The 20,079-nt window shown below is 32.5% G+C and overlaps 1 protein-coding gene across 6 annotated transcripts in view; it reads left to right on the forward strand.

Annotated features, from left to right (window-relative positions):
- The window catches only part of LOC148620416 (WD repeat-containing protein 90-like), a 33,470-nt gene that overhangs the window by 1,378 nt on the left and 12,013 nt on the right, over nucleotides 1-20,079 (forward strand). The window contains exons 2-29 of one of the 6 annotated variants that reach the window (XM_088581291.1): nucleotides 282-373; nucleotides 1,310-1,622; nucleotides 2,424-2,594; nucleotides 3,239-3,362; nucleotides 4,017-4,084; nucleotides 4,572-4,681; nucleotides 5,487-5,639; nucleotides 6,284-6,346; nucleotides 6,764-6,832; nucleotides 7,296-7,406; nucleotides 7,740-7,885; nucleotides 8,158-8,215; nucleotides 8,678-8,796; nucleotides 9,128-9,289; nucleotides 9,894-10,021; nucleotides 10,675-10,791; nucleotides 11,151-11,221; nucleotides 11,876-12,040; nucleotides 12,393-12,532; nucleotides 12,956-13,217; nucleotides 14,069-14,245; nucleotides 14,674-14,802; nucleotides 15,095-15,222; nucleotides 15,769-15,815; nucleotides 16,605-16,772; nucleotides 16,970-17,055; nucleotides 17,808-17,825; nucleotides 19,685-19,876. In XM_088581291.1, coding sequence (XP_088437417.1) covers nucleotides 282-373; nucleotides 1,310-1,622; nucleotides 2,424-2,594; nucleotides 3,239-3,362; nucleotides 4,017-4,084; nucleotides 4,572-4,681; nucleotides 5,487-5,639; nucleotides 6,284-6,346; nucleotides 6,764-6,832; nucleotides 7,296-7,406; nucleotides 7,740-7,885; nucleotides 8,158-8,215; nucleotides 8,678-8,796; nucleotides 9,128-9,289; nucleotides 9,894-10,021; nucleotides 10,675-10,791; nucleotides 11,151-11,221; nucleotides 11,876-12,040; nucleotides 12,393-12,532; nucleotides 12,956-13,217; nucleotides 14,069-14,245; nucleotides 14,674-14,802; nucleotides 15,095-15,222; nucleotides 15,769-15,815; nucleotides 16,605-16,772; nucleotides 16,970-17,055; nucleotides 17,808-17,825; nucleotides 19,685-19,876 — 3,587 coding nt within the window. Of the gene's footprint in view, nucleotides 1-271; nucleotides 374-1,309; nucleotides 1,623-2,423; nucleotides 2,595-3,238; nucleotides 3,363-4,016; nucleotides 4,085-4,571; nucleotides 4,682-5,486; nucleotides 5,640-6,283; nucleotides 6,347-6,763; nucleotides 6,833-7,295; nucleotides 7,407-7,739; nucleotides 7,886-8,157; nucleotides 8,216-8,677; nucleotides 8,797-9,127; nucleotides 9,290-9,893; nucleotides 10,022-10,674; nucleotides 10,792-11,150; nucleotides 11,222-11,875; nucleotides 12,041-12,392; nucleotides 12,533-12,955; nucleotides 13,218-14,068; nucleotides 14,246-14,673; nucleotides 14,803-15,094; nucleotides 15,223-15,768; nucleotides 15,816-16,604; nucleotides 16,773-16,969; nucleotides 17,056-17,807; nucleotides 17,826-19,684; nucleotides 19,877-20,079 lie in introns of those variants that run through there. The other 5 variants (XM_088581293.1, XM_088581292.1, XM_088581295.1 and 2 more) reach the window with 5 other exon arrangements.

The raw sequence follows: 20,079 nt of genomic DNA on the forward strand, positions 1-20,079 counted from the left end.
TTTGTCAGGTAGAAAATGTTGGCCTTTATGTTTATTTTATGTTTACATTACCACACAGATTTCTGGAGTGCCTTCATACATGTAGCAGGGGAATTTCAAGTCTTTTTCTGGCCATCTGGTCTTGTATATTTTACATAAAATTATTATCATCCTCAACACAATTTTCTGACTAATCATTTAAAATTTTTCTTTTGTACACATTTTGGTATACATTAAAACTGATAGACACTCTTGTGTCTCTTATTCACATTAGATATACATGTACATGTATATGCTTTCAGTGTGGCAACACCCCTACGTGAATGTTTTCAAGCATTTCAATCTACAATCATGGAAGAAGTCCACAAAAGAAGGGGAAGTAACTACTGCTATGGTAAGTTATAAGTTTTTTACCTTCTGTGAAGTGAACCAACACTGTGGTCTCAAGATACATGTACATGTAGCATGCTTGTCTGAAGGGTTTGATCCGTGACAAAGTCATACCAAAGACTTTAAAATTGGAAGTCACTGATTGGCTAAAAGTCTGGATAATGTGTCAGAATAAGCGACATGCCCATAAGGAGGGCTGTTGCTTTTGTCAGGTAGCCCATTTAAAATACAGTGTACTCCAACTCCATGAGTGGGTGGTTTATTTGAATTACCTTGTCTGTCAAAATTTCATTGCAATTATCTTCTTTTTTTTTTCAAATCAGGGGATGATGATGTCAATAATAATTGTCCAGTCTCTGTTTTAACAGTTGTGAATAAAATTATAGAAAGACATGTTTTCAATACTTTCACAATTATGTGTCTGAAAACAATCTTATATCTACATGTCAGACAGGATTTAGATCTAAACACTCATGTGAAACAGTGTGGGGCTGTATATACATGGGACATCCATTTTTAAGCTATTATGGGTGCTGTCTGATTTACAAATGTAAGCTTTCATTACGAGTGGGGATGTACCTAGCACAACAATATGTGCAGCTTTGTTGTACTAGTACAAAGCAGGGTCTGTTTGACTGATGAAATGCACTGAAATTCATGAAATATTTGCATGCAGCAACATGGTAGAAAACAACAAACAATCTACACATGTATCAGTGGTGTTACTGTTTTTGTGTTTCTTGTGACATGTAACATGTATATTGATTAACAAGAAGTGTCTGTCAAGCCTTACAAAGTCGTCAACAGTATTGCATGACTGCGAATAGAAAAAAAAACTTATTGAGGCTATCTTAAAAAAAATCATCAGCACATATTTAAGTTAAAATTTTTATTTCAACACTACTTGTAAATAAAACCCCATGCTTTTATTTCATTTCAGGACAAAAACGTCAAGTGCTCAGTGTACAAAATATCTGGATCCATTCCTGCAGGAAACTTCATCCAACTACCAAAGGCCCAGTCACAATCCCTCGGTTTGTCAGGCAGATATTTCTATCTCCTGTTTAAACCAATACCAACAAAATATTTTGTTGTTCATATTGATGTTGCAACGCAAGACAATCTCATTGTTAGAATCTCTTTTTCCAACCTGTTTAAAGAATTCAAGTCAACATCGACATGGCTACAGTTTCCATTCCTCTGTAATGCTTCCAAAGGATCTGTGTCAGGTTATGCATCTGTAGGAAGTAAAGGTAAAAGTAAAAAAACCTGTCTAAACCACACCCTGAAAAAATCTGGAAATCCTGTGTAAACCGGACCCTAATAAATCTGAAATCCTTGGTAAACCAGACATCTTTGGAAGTCAATTTAATGCATTTTAATCATTTTAAATGGAATAACTGCCCAAACATTTAGAGTTTCCAGTGATTGGGAAATTTTTCAGAATGGACTTTTTTTCTGATGATTTCAGAATTTCAATGGACTATTCAACATCACATTTCAGATTTTAATGGAACATTTTCAGCTGGAGTTAATGGCCCTTTTAATGCCAATCACTGAGTTCACATTATTCAGCTTTCATTATAAAAAATATGGGAAAATTAGAAAATACTTTGTGCTATTTGTTAGTATTTTCTCAAGGTTTTTACAATCAAAAAGTCAAATCAAATTACCTGAAATTTAATAATTTGGCTTAAACGGAAATAGTTGATGCCTGGTACATTGTATTTGAAGACTTGAGTGACACAATTCTGAAATAGAGAGCATTTTTCAAATGCTCTTATAAATGTACCAGATAACCACCATTAAATGTTGACTAGTATTAGTTATAACATTGTCTTACAAAAATTGTGTGTAAATTTCAAATATGCTGTTGTCATCAATTCATTTTTTGCTTTGTGCTTAGATGCATTTTAGATGTTAAGTATTCCTTTCTTTTCGATCCATTAGTATTATAAACTAGATGTTGTTATTCAAGTTGGTAATGAATTTTTTTCCCCCGTGAAAAGGAACAGTGGTAACAAGAAATTTTAGTTTTTGTTTTCTTTTTACAGACCATAGTGGCCCAGCTCCCATGTCGACCAGGTGGACTGTCCTGTGTTTAGATATGAACTATATCCTGTCCATGTATCTTAACAGAAAATTTTCATACACTAAAAATGTTAAACTTTGTGCTAATATGATGGTGAAAAATATTGCTACAAGTGATATTTTGTATGAAGTTGGTAAGTAGTCTTAGAAACTTTTTTTTCTATTGATATTGATCAGCCACCATTTCATATCGACAATAAAGTACATTTAATGATTTTTACTAATTTTTACGTACTTCTGTTATTTAAGTAATTCACTACCTGACATCCCAGTTTTATCTCAATTGCTAATTACTCTCACTTGCCCAAACCTTGTTTTTAACCCATTGTGCTAGGTTCTTAGCAAGTTCAGTCTACTTATGCAAGGTAAAATTTACTGCAACAATTGGTGGTAAAGAATTTCCACTGCTGAAACGTAAAATCCACAGAATATCTATTGCCATGCAGAAAAACAAACAAAAATAGAAAAAAGCAGAAATATTATACACTTGCCTTTTGAGACGTTGCTTTGGTTTACCAAAATCTGTACACTCATCCACACATTGAGTAAGAACTTAAATGTTTTGAGGCTTTTAATCATTTGACCCATTTTTTTTCTTTGTGGATTGATTAAGAAATCTTATTTTTATTTTTCATTGTTTTCAAATTTATTGAACATTAAATATAAAAAAGTTGGGACAGTCAGGCAGTTCATGCACCACTGCATCAGTGTAGTTGTTTATTACAGGTTCTACCTGCTGTAAATTTATTGCTGTTACTTATTGTTTATACTGTTGAAGGTATGACTTATGACCAAGCTAAGAAAGCTGGAAGGCTATCCAGTGATGTTACACCCATGCCCAGAGATCTTGCCTTCCCTGTAGGCAAAAGTGAAAAATGGGATGATCTGTATGATCTGATAAGGTAAGGCAAACCACTATGTTGATGCGTTGGTTAGTATGGGACAACTGTGTGCAATTTTTGCCTAATGTTGTCTGCGTACAAACTGAATAGGTTTTTCTTCTTGTTTGCTCCCGTGTAAAATTTTAAGTTTTTGGGCAAGAACATGTTACCCTAGCTGCCCCTATCGTTTTTAGCTTTTGATGGACAAGCACTTATTTCTAACACTGGTCCCAGTAAGTTCATGTCCACTACTAGAAACTACATAGGCAGAAGTTGATTTTAGATCTTTCGGGAATGACTACAGTATTATACAGGATAAAAGATTCGACCTGCTATAACCTGGTTAAATCCATCATTTCCATTGGAAATGCTTGTCCCCCAATCTGGACCATTGGGTGGTTTCTGAGTTTCTGATTTTTACCTTGACATTGCCATTTGTTGCACAAACATTCCATTTTGACTATTATTTTTGATTATTGCCTAGAGTGTATCAGTCTGGTTATTTTGTAATTACCCTTCATTGCATTAGAACTGGGTATTGAGAGAGAGGATCTGATAGATCAATTATTTTTTGTTTTCAAAATCACTTACATATACATGTATCCAGAGATTCATACAAATTATGAATACATGTGAATGTAGTATAAATGGTTCAGTGTTTTGTTATTTTGACAGATTTCCTAATGAAGGAACCAGAAAGCCATTTGATTCCATTCAGTTTGAAAATATTGAAAACTCAGCAGGTAAGTCAGTGTTTTGTGAGGTTTCATGTTTCTATTTGATTAATTACTAAACTTAAAAATTTAAGGTCTAAGTTGTATGGAGCAATGAACCTTGAAATTGTAGGGTTCAAGACCGTTGGGACAATGAACCCTACATTTTCAGGGTTTAAGTCAGTTGGAGCAATAAACCTTGAAAGTCTAGGATTCAAGTCAGTTGGAGCAATGAACCTTGAAAGTTTATGATTTAAGTCAGTTGGAGCAATAAACCTTGTGAAGGATTTTGAAAGAACCCTCGTAATAGGAAATACCCTTTTCATGTGTGCAGGCCTATTGACTGCTTCCCAATTTCACTCTTATTAAAGTTATATTTCAATTCTACTGGTACATTTTAGTTGAGCAATTTTTCATAGCATGATGAACTTTATAATTTAGGGATTGTGCATCATGTCATTTACTGGACTGATACAGGTTGTACAACATATTCAATAATGTTATATGTTTTTTTCAGAAGAATCTTCTATTAACTCATCCCATCGTGTATCTCCCAAGAAAGTGGACGTCAGTAAATGTGTATCTGAGAGAATCTCAATTATTCACAATATGACTAAACCAAAACCAGTAAGTTTTCAGTTCTACATTTAAACAGATAATTTTCTCCTTTTTACTATACAGACTGTTTTAACCTGCTCTGATTTATTATACTCCTGCTCCTAATGAGAGTGGTATACTGTTATACCCTTGTCCATGTTTCCGTCCATAACTATTTTTATTAGTTTTTTTTATCCATGAATAAGTAAAATGTTTGATTTTTTATAAAACTAAATCACAATGATACAAATGTCCGTTATGTAATTTAATTGTGAAGTTAAATAATATATAACTGGAATTTAACTGACTATCAGATTTTCACAAGAGGCCAAATAAAATTGTAATCATAAAATTCATTTTGACCTAAAGAAGATTGAGATTATTGAGTTGCCCAAGTACTCTACTGATTGCAAAATTTAGCTTCAAGGAAAATAAAGTACGGGTGTAAAATATTTGTTCTGATAAGGGCTATTCCAGAAATAAATTAGGGGGAGGTTAGGAGACTCTGAAACATCTAAAAATCTGTCAAACCAAACTCTGAAACATTTAAAACCTGTCTTAATCAAACTGTAAAACCAGTTTACTTTTTAAAGTCTCTTTATTTCAATGAAAACTTATTACCTGTCTAAATGGAAGACAATTTGTGACCCAAAAAGGGATCAGATTAGATAAGTTTAACTGTGTAAATAGTAATATATGTTTTCACATCGCTTGAAAAATTTTAAAAGGTTAATACTTTAAGGAAAAAAAGAATGATTTTTTCCCATATATGATGATCTGTCTTTGTTCTAGATATATCCTTATCATAATTATTAAATTTTATTTCAAATGACAGAAGCCGATGAAAAGGATACAAGTGACAAAAGAACTACCGATGATTGGAGTAGACAATGTTGACATTCACCGAGATGAGGAAGGCGAGATCCATGTATTCGCTCATCCTACTGACGATGTTGTTATACATCAAGATGATAAAATTTCTGGAGAGGTAAAATTTTGATTAATTATATCATCAAAAGTGTTCTTTTTTTGTTTTTGCTTATTTTTATGGATTCTGTATAGGGAAAAGTTTATATTGTAGCATTATTAAGGAGTTCTTTTTCACATTGCTTAATTTTGTGGATTTCTTGATAAACTATTTGTTGGCAACCAAGTATTTTTGTAATTTAACATTAAAACATCATTAAATAATAATAAGCCACTCCTTGGTTGGATTTGACAATAAATTTGTTCTAAAAGAAAAATACATCTTACCAGGTTAATGTTGTGTAGGCTTATATTCACCCATTTGCTTTTGTCATATATTTAAGCCAAATTTTTGGAACTAGTATGAAATATTTGAAACTGATTTCTACCCATGTAGACTTTAATACACAAATATAAAGCTGTGAATATTGTCTGACATTAGAAACTTGTTTTAGATGCAACAGACTGCCCTCTCAGAAATTGCAAGAATCTTTCAATGTCAGGAAAAATGACTTTTGTTATGCTTAGTTATCTGGTTATCAAATGACAGATGATTTGAATATTGTGTGATTATTTTCAAAGGCCTGTATGGAGCAGAAAGTAAGATAGAAGCAAATGTGTAACATGAAATATATATCCAGGCCTTTTTTTTCTTTTATTTTTCAGTCAGTGAATGTTCAGAAAATACAAGGAAATGCATATGTTCCTGCTATGAAGCCAAACTATACGGTAACAATCTAATACATATGAAGTCAAAAAACCAAAAAGAAAAAAATAGTATAGAATCAACATTCTGTGTGCTCAATCTTAATACATAAAAATTCCAGAAACCTTTTAGTTTTAAAGGCCAATGGTGACAGAAGAAAAGTTTGCATAGTAAAAAAGACAACTGAAAAATAATGCTATTCTTGTAGATTTTAATCTGCTGCACTTATCTTGTCTGTCTAGTATAATTTATTCAAATAATTCATTCATTTGTACTAAAAATTATATACATGCATGTTTTCTTCCAGTATTGACAACTCAATTTTTTTATTGTCTACCCATTTTATTTAAGTTTACCATTTAAAATTGATTTAGGCTCCAGGAAGCCTGTAATTTTGCACCCATGTTGTTAGGGTTAATCATCGAATCTTTATTTTGCAGGCTTTAGAACCTGATCCCATTATGAAACTGAGGAGAATTGTAGGTTTTGGTGGAGCTACCTTCAAAGATGTAAGTCAACTTTAATCTGTCTTTGTATTACTTATATTATACATATGCTTGTGAAGTTTATTGGATTGTACATCTTGTTTATTCTTAAAAAAAGATGTGGAAATTTGATATCATGCAGAAGAAAAAAATTAAAAGTATCTAAGTTGATACCTACATGTATGTTTATAATTGTAACTTTTTCATACATTGCAGTGTCAAAACTTCTTTAGTCTTAGACATCATTTTTGTTACCAGTACCATGTTGCACTTATTCCTAATTTCAGTACTATAACTATATTGATTTTCACAAGTTCTGTGAAGGGAGCATATATTTCTTTTCCTGATGTTCTCTAGCACTTTCAATTAAAAGACAGGGTATAATATAAATGAGTTTTACCGATAAACAGAAGCTTCTAAAGTAAATGTACCATTGTACAAGAAACTGCTTTTTAACATTTTAGTTAGAATTAATATTTATTTACAGGCACTGTGGTCTGTAGATGGGTCCACTGTGGTATACCCCTGTCATGCTGTTGTTGTAGCCATGAAGGTTTCTAATGGTCATCAGAGATTCTTCATTGGACATACTGACAAGGTAAGCATGGGAGGTAACTATATCACAATGTGATTTGACATGCTGACAAGGTAGGCATGGGAGGTAACTCTATTTTTATGTTATTGTTGGTACTGTGTAGGCATTTGAGGTAACTTTATCTTACAGCACACACAATGATGATGTTTTGGGAATATCTTTATTCAGTTATTGATTAAAGACAATATCCTAATGAATATCCTGACAATTTTTGTTTGTAATGAATCTATGCCCCAGAATCCCTACCCATTCAGTTGGATTTTCCACTGATAGATTATTGTACCCCTCAATGAAATTCTGAGATTATTTAAAAATGATATTTTAATTTTTTTGTAGGTGTCATGTATCAGTATGACTGGGACCAGTACAATGTTAGCATCAGGCCAAACAGGGAATCTGAGTGTTGTCCGAGTGTGGAAGTTTAATACTGGAGAATGTTTAGCCATGTGTAAAACACATGTACATTCACTCAACTGTCTGAGGTATGATCTTATGCTAGATTAAAGGTTTTGTGATATTTGGGCAGTGTGATAAAACATTAGTAAAAACATTACAGAATAAAAAATACAATAAATGTAACCTAATTTTTCCTGAAAATTAATTTTATAGATGAGGTTTCAAATAAAAAAGTGCTAAATCATTTTAGCTCACCTAGCTCAAAGGGTGATTTAAAAACTTTGTTGGTGAATAAGAGATAAAATTGCAGTCTTTGTTATTTTAAAAGTTAAGATGATATTTTTGTTCTTCATGGTAGTTATGCACACAAAGGAAATATGCTGTGTGGTGTTGGGAAAGACAGTCAAGGTAAAAATGTAAGTATTTTTTAATGCATACAAGTGTTTTCAATTTTCATTGCTAAACTTTCAAATAATTTGTTTTCATAGTCCAAACTTCATGGAAATATCTTATCTCATTATAGTAACTGCACAATTCAGGAAATGTAATGTATTCTGTTAAAGAGTTGAACTTGTATGTTACAAATCTGGTAAAGGCAACACTTCTTGCACCTAATTAGTTTTTAATTCAACTTAATGAGTTGGTTAGTTATTGAGTGAAGACAGCTTGGCATTTTTAATTTCTTGCAAGGGGAGGTAACCCAACTTACAGACTTAAATACTTTAAATTCAAAACTTGAACTAAAGTGGAGCCGGATAATTTTCTTCGATAATAAGCTCTCTCACAGTATTTTTAGTTTGAATTGCTACAAGTTATTTATAACTTCCTATGACAACCAAAGTAAAGGTCAAATAAATACACTATATTTTTTATTGCAGATGGTGGTTATTTGGAACACCTCTAGAGTTATGAAGAACAGAGAGATATCTGTGACAGCTAAAGCTCACACAGATGTTGACATTGTACGACTAAGAGTGTCTCCATTTGATGATACTAGGTAATAGAATAGAAGAATACTAATGAAAACTTTTGTCATGTGATATTTATTTCGTCAGAAGCAAAGTATCACTACCTTCATATGTAATGTGAAGAACCATACTGATTATTAAGATCAATGGTCAATGTCTTGAAAAGAATTTGTACACAGCTTAATGTTTCATGCATTGCATTATCTGTGCAAGAGTAATCAAGGGAACTTAGATTATAGAGGAAATCAAAAGGATGAAACCCAAGGCCAAAGACCAGAATAGGAAAACAGACATACACAACCAAGAACATTTTGTAGTTTATTAATTGAAGTGAATATGATCCCTAATGTCTGTTTCTAGAATGGCTTCCTGCGGACGGGATAACATCAGATTATGGCGAGTGAAGGAGGGCCAGCTCCGTTCAGCACCTGTCAACCTCGGTGAATACCATTCCATGGAGTTTACTGATGTTGCTTTTGAAGCAGGTTATCATGCCGACAGAGATCCATCAGATAGACTTGTGTAAGTTTGGACAATATTTCCTTCTTTGTAACTTTTGAGAGGTCAGGCTAAAGAAAGGAAAAAGGACAGTCCTAAGTACAATAGTATTTCCTAGGGATTTAAAAGAAAATTGTTAATATTTGTTTGTTTAATTGTACCAAAAACTATATTTCATTATTAAAACTTTTTACAACTTTGTTTTCCATCTGAAGTGAATAGAAAATAAATGAGGAATTCCATTTTGATTTATAGCTGTATTACATGTATGAAAATAAAATGCAACAACCTTATAGATGATATAGATGATATAATGATACAGTATATTAATTCATGCTAACGGGATGATGGACAGCTAAGGGCGGGAAGTGGGATTCATTGGATGATTTCTTTTCATTGTCGCTTTTTGAAATTGGGGAGGAATGTGGAATCTGCTACCCTTCCTGTTCATCCCTAATTAAATAGCTGTCTTTATCAAGGAAAAATAGTCATAGACATTTCATACATTTATCTGTGCCCTTATCACAACAAGTCAGGGATGCATAGTTTTATCTTTGTCTATCATTTTGTCATCCTGCAACAAACGGTTTTACAGACTTTTATTCCTAAACATTTGTTTTTATTTTAGTTATGCATGTAGTAGATCAGGACACATCTTTGAGATAGAGTTGCAGAAAGTTGCCATACGCCATGTCAGACGATTATTGCCTAATACGAGTAAAACAAAAGATAAAGATAAACAAACTTTCAGATCAGGTAATTGTTTTATGAATGGAAGTAATATGAAATACTTGAGGCCAACTAAAATGATTTTCTTGTTTCTCTTTTAGATACTGTTACAAATTTTATTGTTTGGGTACCTATTTAAATATTCTTTTTTGTGTTTCAGTCAAATCGTGAATTCCTAACAAATGTAAAATTTCAATTGAAAACTTTAATGGTCTTATGAACTCAAATAATTAAGAAATTCACAAACGAAAAAAATTGACACCAATAATCAAAAGTATGGCCTATGTAATATCATGTTTAATACATTATCATATATAGAAGTATGGCCTATGTCATGTCATGTTTAGTATACATTATCGTATATAGAAGTATGGCCTATGTCATATCATGCTTAGTGTACATTATAGTATATAGAAGTATGGCCTTTTCATATCATGTTTAGTACACATTATTGTATATAGAAGTATGGCCTATGTCATATCATGTTTAGTATACATTATCATATATATTATCGTATACATTATCGTATATGTTTTCAATACTGAAATAAAGTTGAATTCATATTTTGTTTAAAAAAATAACAGAAAACTTGCATTTCACTATCATTTTCCATGTTTCACGGTGCATTAAACAACCTCTGTGTGACTTCCTATTTACATTTAAAGAATGTTATTTTTTAGGTCCAGGTATAGGATTAAACTGTATGTCTGTGAATGAGACTTTCTGTGTCACTGGTTCAGATGATGGATACCTCAGACTTTGGCCTCTGGACTTTGCCCATGTTTATTTGGAAGCTGGTAAATATTCTAGTCTGATAGTCCAGCTACTAAGCATCTGGCACTGGCACAAAAATGTTTGAAAAAAAAAACATAAATCTGATAACTATTCCAAGAGTTTGAATTAGTATGTAAATCTCAGTCTTAAAAATGAGAAAAACTATATTGAGATCTATATAGACTCTAATACAGTTTTGTTATCATTATCAAATCTTAGACATTGAAGATCGTAAGGTGACTTTTAGAAGTTTAATTGTTCTTTACTTGGCATTTGGTGGATGGCAATCTCATTGCCAATCATATTATATCTCCAATTTTTGTGTTTGAACTCCATATAAGCTGTTGTAGTAAATTGTAAATTCATGAACTTTCTGTTTCAGAACATGAGGGACCAGTAACAGCAGTGGACTTCTCTTCAGATGGACTCCACATCTTAGCTGGAACTTGTTCTGTAAGTTGGCTTAATTAGTAAATGTCCACTATCAATCATTCATTTTGAATTTCATACTACCAAATTGCATTGACACACTTTTTAAAACTACATGTATTTCTTTTTCAAATTAAATACGAAATCATGTCTCATACTAAGAATAATTCTTCATGATTTTGAGACTGAAATCTGAAAACTAACAATGTTCAAAGTATTTGTAGGAAAAACCAAAAGGTAACAAAGCCTTAAGAGCCACCCAGGGATTTTTCCCCTCACCACAGAATGCCCCTGCTGTAAATCGAGACAGGATTTTTTAATGTTATGATGAAGTTGAATACAATAGTAATACACAGAATCTGTGTTGTTTTGACATAAATATGTCCCGGAGTGCCCTTTTTTGGTCATATGACTGTCAGAATTTCAGTGATCTTATCTCATTTTTTTGTTAATGTTAAGTCATATAGCTGGCAGAAAGTTAACAGAAGTCCATTTGTTCAAAGTTAACAGAAGTCCATTTGTTCAAAGTTAACGGAAGTCCATTTGTTCAAAGTTAACAGAAGCCCATTTGTTCAAAGTTTTACATTACTACTTGGAATCTTTGCTGCCAGTATTTTGAAAAAAAAAAAAAAACATTTATACATATACAAAAATATATTTTCATTGTTTATTACACAGGGTAATTTAGGTATGTTAGATGTGACAACCAGAAGTTATACAACTATGATGAGATCTCACACTGGTAGAATTACAGGCGTTGCTGTTGACCCATACAGAAAACACTTAGCTACAGTGTCAGAGGACCACACAATTAGAGTCTGGGACTCAGAAACACTTCAGCAGGTCTGTTCATGATTGACAATATAAAAGATGTTTTTTAATGACAAAATCCTAATCATACTGTGTATGTTACAAGCTGAAATAAGGCATTGTGCATTTAAGAAAAAAATAAGGGGATAGTTTTTAGAAAATAAGAAACACAAAACATAGAAATTATTTGTATCTATTCATGCTTTTTAAATTGTATTTTAGCTGTTTGACATCTATGCCCCCTCACCTCAGAGTGCCCCTGTTGTAGATCAAGACATATTTTATAGTTTTGTATATTTTCAGCTGTATGACTTTAGTGCCTCCTCTGTGTACCCCAATTGTATATCTAACCACCCATCAAGACAGATTGTATTGTTATTTTCAGCTATATGACTTCAGTGCCCCCTCAGAGTGCCCATGCTGTATATCTTATCATCCATCAAGACAGATTTTTGCCTGTGGTTTTGAGAATGGTGTTGTTAGAGTTTTTAATGTACAGACAACCAGCATGATGGCTGAACACAAGTAAGATATCTTTCAGTTTTTATATAACTGCAAACAAATTAATGGTCATATAATGATATGGGGTTGTTGTCATCTCTGTCAATGTCCATAGATGTTTGGTTTTCATGCTATCAATAACTTGAATAAAAGCGTGTAATTGTTTGATTTATATAAAATATTACAAGATAGATCCTCCTCTTTTCTTTTTTAGGCTTGGGACTGGCCATGGAGGATCCAGTTACGAGATAGATTGTTTTAATATTTCTTTCTCCAGTCAGGCTGTCTGTTTTTCAAAAGACTACATTACTGAAGGTTAAAATACTGACACAAAATAGCCTGAAAGAAATATCCTGCATTCTAGACGTATTTACAAAGATGGAAAATACCTCTGACATGTTATAGTTACGCCCTTAGACATGCTCACTAAGTCTCGTTTATTTTCAGACAGCATAGAGGTAAAATCATCGGCCTTTCCTTTGCACCGACTGGTGACTTCCTATTCAGTGCTTGCTCTCTTGGATCCTTGGCGCTGTATGATGCTGCCTCAGACAACTTTGTATTACTACGACTGTTGGCTAATACTGTCGCCCGGGGAGAGAGACGTGGACCTGAAGCTCTGTCTGTTAGTCCAGATGGGAGGAGAATGGCATTCATTGGTCCTTCAGAATTCATTGTCAGTGTTGTTGACACTAAAAGTCTTGATGAGGTATGTGCTAAGTCAAGTAATATATTTGTTATGCCTCTGCCACAAAATAGATCTACCCTTGTCCATCATTCCGTCATTTCACAATGACCTATTTTCCTGATTTCATTTCTAAACGCCTTGAGATATTAAATTGATTTTTTGTATTTAGGTATGTTTTGATGAATTACAGATTATATTTAAGTTCTGTTCCAATTCTTTGATTTTTGATGGAGTTTAGGGGTGATAGATTATTCTTAAAAGAGGATGCTCAGAAGATGCATGGGGCTTTTTCAATGGGCTGTTCTATGCAGTTAATGTAACACAATTATTATGTGTTATTGATAACAGCTGGACATGTCAATCAATTCTGTAACAACTCTATGGAGAAGGAAAGTAAAGCTGAATAGAGAATTCTCCATTAACATCTGTTCAAACCTCAGTATTTTTGCAATAACCATTTCAATGCATTACCAAATTTTTTCAGTTTGGAAATTTTATTACCATCCTTTATTTGGAATATTTCACAAAAAATGTAGAAGTAAGATCTAAGCTCAGTTTATCATATGCAAGTTACAATAAAAACAACCTTATCTTTAAGGCTTAATTTATTCTCTTTGAAAAGTTTTATTAAATCAGGGATTAGGCACTGCTTAAATGCTTAAAAATACACCATATCAAACTTTTACTCTTTGAACAAACTATCACATATGAAATGCGTACATCATTTTTTACTTAACTATTTTCGGGCATTCAATTGTTTCAGTCCCTCGACATATAGGACATTGATGATGCTCTGTTTTTATATACATTTAGGCATGATCATTGAAAATTACTTTGAATCAGGGATGTTGATATGCTGTACTTATTTACAGGTTTTAAGAATTGACATATCTACAATCAACACTTCATCATCAGATAATGGTAAGGCCATGCTTGATTCTGCCATGAGAGTTTACTTTGCTCCCTCCAGTGTTCGACATCTTTTGGTAACTACTGCCAACAATAAGTTGCTGAAGTTTGATGCCAGAACTGGTTGTATTTTAGCTGAGGTTAGTATATTAGTGGATCTAGGGAAGTTCAACTTTTGAAACCTCCTTCTTTTTTTAAAAAAAATATTAATTTTGTGCATTTTGTACTGACAAAGTGACAGATTAAAACCATAAAACTTCCTTTTTTATGGATCCATTTTCTGAAAAACACATTGCTTTATTTGTCAGGCTAGTGTACATATTTTAAGTTACCACACATACTCCATATAGTTGTGTTTGCTCAAATATTTCTGTATTTGTAATTTTAAAATTTCATTAGGTTGCTTGGTTTTTCGAGTTCCTATCAAATACGAGTGGAAACATTCAATCCGTTTTCTTCCATTAAATCAAAATGTATTGACCACCGTAGAAAATTGATGCCCAATGATTCAAGTATTATTTTGCTATAGAGTTATATACAGGTATGACTGTTTTTGTTTTTATATCAGGTAAACAACATTCACAGATCAGGATGTTCAACTCTGACCGTAACAGACAATGGTCGTTACCTAGCAACAGGGGGAGATAAGACAATCAAAATATGGGATTATAATATGAAACTAGATATCAATTTTCAGGTAAGACCTAATAGAAAGGATATATCATTTTGAAAAATTGAAAATACTCAAGACTAACTTTTTTGCTCTAACTGATATTTAGAAAAAATCACAGTTGAAATAAGACATCCTAGGTTAATTCTTAGTAAATGGTTAAGTACAAAATGGCGGTAGTATGCAACTAAAACTTTCATCATTTAGGAGTTGTGATAAAAAAATATACTGACATACCAAAATTCAGCTCCACATCTGCAGGCATATGAAAATATAAGTCTGTACAGCTTAATTTTACTACCATATTTTTGTATTTTAGGTGTTCATTGGTCATTCAGAAAATGTCAGTAAGATTGTGTTCACTCCAGACAATAAAAACCTCCTGAGTGTTGGAGAGGCTGTTTACATGTGGGATTTCCTCTCTGTCAGACCTCCTTCACCAACTGAGTAAGTACCACAAATAAAAACCTCCTGAGTGTTGGAGAGGCTGTTTACATGTGGGATTTCCTCTCTGTCAGACCTCCTTCACCAAATGAGTAAGTACCACAATTAAAAACCTCCTGAGTGTTGGAGAGGCTGTTTACATGTGGGATTTCCTCTCTGTCAGACCTCCTTCACTGATTGAGTAAGTATTACAAATAAAAACCTGAGTGTTGGAGAGGTTATTTACATGTGGAATTTCTTTTCTGTCAGACCTCCTTCACATACAGAGGAAGTCCACAGATTTAAAAAAAACCTCCTTAATATAATAAATGCCTTGATGGTCTGTGGGAATTGTGTATGTTTTGAAAGTGGGAAGTTATGGGAATGATTACAGACCGAGTCACACCAACGACTAAAAAAATGGAATATTGGTAGTCATTGCTTCCCCTTGAAACACACAATGTTTAGGGAATGGAGTACTAATGGACTGAAATGTAAGATTTGAACAAATGACAATCATGTCTACTATTCATTTATCAAATGTTTATGAAAAAAAAAATTTGTTTACAGAGGCAGAGAAGTAAAGGAGACACCCTTCCCATTTATGGATAAAACAGGTAACTATGTGATAATGAACTTTGACCCCCTTTCTTTAAATCATAACCAAATCATTTTGACAGGGATTAGTAATTTATTTATCATTTTCACACATATATATGTCATAACTAGGTTATAGACAAAGGATAGGGATTAGTAATTTATTTATCATTTTTACACATATATATGTCATAACTAGGTTATAGACAAAGGATAGGGATTAGTAATTTATCATTTTTACACATATATATATATGTCATAACTAGGTTATAGACAAAAGGAAAGGGATTAGTAATTTATTTAAGTTGATGCATTTTTTACCCCACTGAATGAGAAGAAGGTTAGAATCACCTTGTCTATCATTTTGGAGTTTGATGTTTGGCTTCATATAGATGGGGCACATGTTGTATGCAATTTTGGTTGCTCCCTGATATATTCCTTCTGTAGAAGTTGTGGTATACATAAAACCTAGCATGACAATCTGTGCTACTTCATGTTTCATTTGCCATTGAAATCAACATATAGTGTTTTCCATGAACCAATTTTACAACAGAAAAATTCCTTTAAGGTTTCACCGACTTATAGTGTACCACCAGTTACTATGAAAGTACTTAAATTTGTGGATGCCAATATTCATGGATTCTTGACTTTGTAGTTATGAGGTTTTTAGTTTACACATCTAGGGAAATATCCTATTTCTTGGTAACCAAATTTCGTGGTTTGGCCTATCTACGAAAACCACAAAAATTGGTAGCCCACAAATGTAGTACTTTCATAGTACTTTTATTCCTACTTTATTTCTTTGTCAGAATCTGTTGATGATATAGTGAATGTTGAATACCAGGAGCTTCCTAGAACACCACCAAAACCGATCATTAAATCAACGTCAAACCGCCATAACCGTGTATCACCAGTCCGACAGAATGTGTCACTCAGTTGCATAGAGGATCTTAGCTCTATACATAAACCATCTACAGGTATGTGGTCTCTTTTTACAAACTTGATATCTGAACATTTTCAGGTTAGAAATATATATTCTACAGATGAAAGCTTGTTGCAAAGAAAGTTTTTATTTTGATCTGCTCAGTGTCTTCTATTTCAGTTATTGTTAACTATGGAGATTATAGTTATCCGAGTTTTTCGAATGTTGTTCTGATGGCAAATCTATTTATAGAAACCGAATCTTCAGACAAAGAGGATATTGTTCTTCGAGGCCCAGAAATACAAGACAGATATGATGGCGGAAGTGATACAGATTCTGTAAGTGGATTGGTTCAGATTTGATGTAGCTCTAAATGATTTTTCAGCTTTACAAGTAGATACAAAATTCCTGTCTTCAGGTTTTGAGAAATAAAGCTGTGCCCTGGTGTGAAAGAAAAATAAGTGGTGTTGGTTTTTTTTTTTTTTTTTTTTTTTTTATTTGATTACTGAGGAGAGAATGGTCATGTGACCAAATAAGTTCCATGTACTTAAAGTATAACTGTTTTTTACAATTTGTTTTCATATGCCACTTAAACAAAATTGTTTGCTCTATAAACTGGATTTATCTTAAATGTACTAAAATCTATTTCTTTTTATTTCAATGCACAGTGTTCTAGGAATCCTATTTCCTGTTACGCCGGGGCATGTGAAATTTGGGTCAGGGAAAGTTAGGTACTTAGATACACTTTCCCGTGGCAAGTTGGAAACTTCATATACTGTAAGGATTTGTTTTGTTAGGAAAGCAGTCATTGACTGTGGGAAAGTTGATTTTATATGGATTTTTCCAGAGGAAACCTCAATTTCTGAAAAATCATAGAACACTGATGCAGATAAACAATGCATGGTTAATTGACTAAATTAACCACTTCAGTTGTATAAATATGTTTTAGACAGGGACATATTTTCTCAATGAACTATTAAACACACCGAATGGTTGACTTTTCTTTTATTATAAATAATATGTTTTAAGAAAATAATGTTAAAAGAAATCTAAAGTGTTCATTTACACACATTTATTTACATATTTACAGGTACATATCAGTGTGTGTGTATGTATCATTAAATATTGTATTTCCTGGTGTTATATGTTTTTTAAGTATTTGTCCAACTAAGAATCATGCAGGAGGTCATTGATATGTCAAAAGATCATGTGATTTTATATTTGATATGCTTCAGAGTTTAGAAAAGAAAAGATTTCATTTTTGTATTGGGAAAATAATTTCATTTGAAGGGACATAACTCACCAAGCCCAAAGGGCCTTGGGAGCTGTTACCATCACTTGGTGTCCGTTGTCGTTGTTCTTCCCTTGTCGTTAACAATTTTTCAGACTTCACCTCTAACACTATTTGACCTTATAGAACCAAACTTAGTATGAATGTACCATAGGGTGTTCTGCATAGACTGAATTTAAACAAATTGATATGATTGCTCGTTAGGTATTAGCATAAATAATTTTTATGCAGGAAAAAACACTGCCCCTTTACAAATAGAATGTTGCTTATTATGCCAGGTGAGCAATTCAGATGCTTTAGAGCCTCTATTTTTTCCAACACATTTAAGGAAAACTTTCACCTTAAATTTTGTTTCACTGAAAGGCTTCATATGATGAATCATTGCATATTCCATAAATTAAATGTATGTGACCTCTTATGAAATGAATTGTATACTCATAATTTTGCATGATTTTTAGAAAAGCAGATACTTAAATTTTTGTTCACTTATTTCCATGCTGATGTTGAACACAATGAAATTTTATTTGCAAAAAATGGTTTTGTTTTGAATATTGTATTTATCAAGATTGCAATATTTTGGGTTGCTCAATTGGGTATTTAAGCCATGACAGTAGCAAATCTACCCACTTAGTACACCTACATATATTTTTATGTGTAGCAAGATTGGGGATGGTTTTTTTTTTAATGTGTTACTGGAATGCATGATAAAGTTTTTCTAAGTTAAATGATGAAGTCTTCTGTTAGTGTACCATACATAGTCAATTTATTGAAATAAGACCTTGCATCTTTTATTACTCCCCTGTCTTAGGATACATATGAAAGGATCATAATCAATAATCATAATTTATTGAAATAAGACCTTGCATCTTTTATTACTCCCCTGTCTTAGGATACATATGAAAGGATCATAATCAATAATCATAATTTATTGAAATAAGACCTTGCATCTTTTATTACTCCCCTGTCTTAGGATACATATGAAAGGATCATAATCAATAATCATAATTTATTGAAATAAGACCTTGCATCTTTTATTACTCCCCTGTCTTAGGATACATATGAAAGAATCATAATCAATAATCATAATTTATTGAAATAAGACCTTGCATCTTTTATTACTCCCCTGTCTTAGGATACATATGAAAGGATCATAATCAATAATCATAATTTATTGAAATAAGACCTTGCATCTTTTATTACTCCCCTGTCTTAGGATACATATGAAAGAATCATAATCAATAATCATAATTTATTGAAATAAGACCTTGCATCTTTTATTACTCCCCTGTCTTAGGATACATATGAAAGGATCATAATCAATAATCATAATTTATTGAAATAAGACCTTGCATCTTTTATTACTCCCCTGTCTTAGGATACATATGAAAGAATCATAATCAATAATCATAATTTATTGAAATAAGACCTTGCTTCTTTTATTTCTCCCCTGTCTTAGGGTACATATGGAAGGATTCTTTTTCAAAGTTGGTGTAGATTTTGAGTATTATAAAATACAGGTCATGTTCAAATTTCGGTTTATTCAGATTATCTACACAAAAATTAGGGTTTTTAGTTGTTTTTATCTTCAAAAATGTATACAGTGTGACAGGGTATCATTAAGTTATATGGACCAGCCAAACATGTAATAATATCTAATATCACTATACTATTTATAGATTGGGTCTGGTTCCAAGTTCAGCCTGGGTAACAGATCAAAAGTACAACAACACAAGAAAAGAACTCCTGTAAAGAAGAAACGTGCTGCCCCTAAAGGGAGATCACCCAAGAAAGATAGAAATGCAGACTTTAGCCGACCATCTTGTAGAAAACATTTCATTCAGAGAGAAAGGTTTTATGGATTAGCTCAGGTAGAGTCAATTTAGCTGCTCCAGTAAAAGGGTTGCTACCAAGAACTATCTAATTTGGCCCTGATTCATTTCACAAAATGATATATCATACAGATACTTTTCTGAAGGTCTATGTTTCATTTACATTTTTAAGCAGAAATATTTGACATGATTTATAAGTATGATGACGTTGAATAAGTTAAAAGTGTAAATTTTACTTAAAA

Source organism: Perna viridis, chromosome 4 (genome assembly GCF_037379345.1).
Source record: "Perna viridis isolate PV_CMFRI_1.1 ecotype Kerala chromosome 4, ASM3737934v1, whole genome shotgun sequence".
NCBI lineage: Eukaryota > Metazoa > Mollusca > Bivalvia > Mytilida > Mytilidae > Perna > Perna viridis.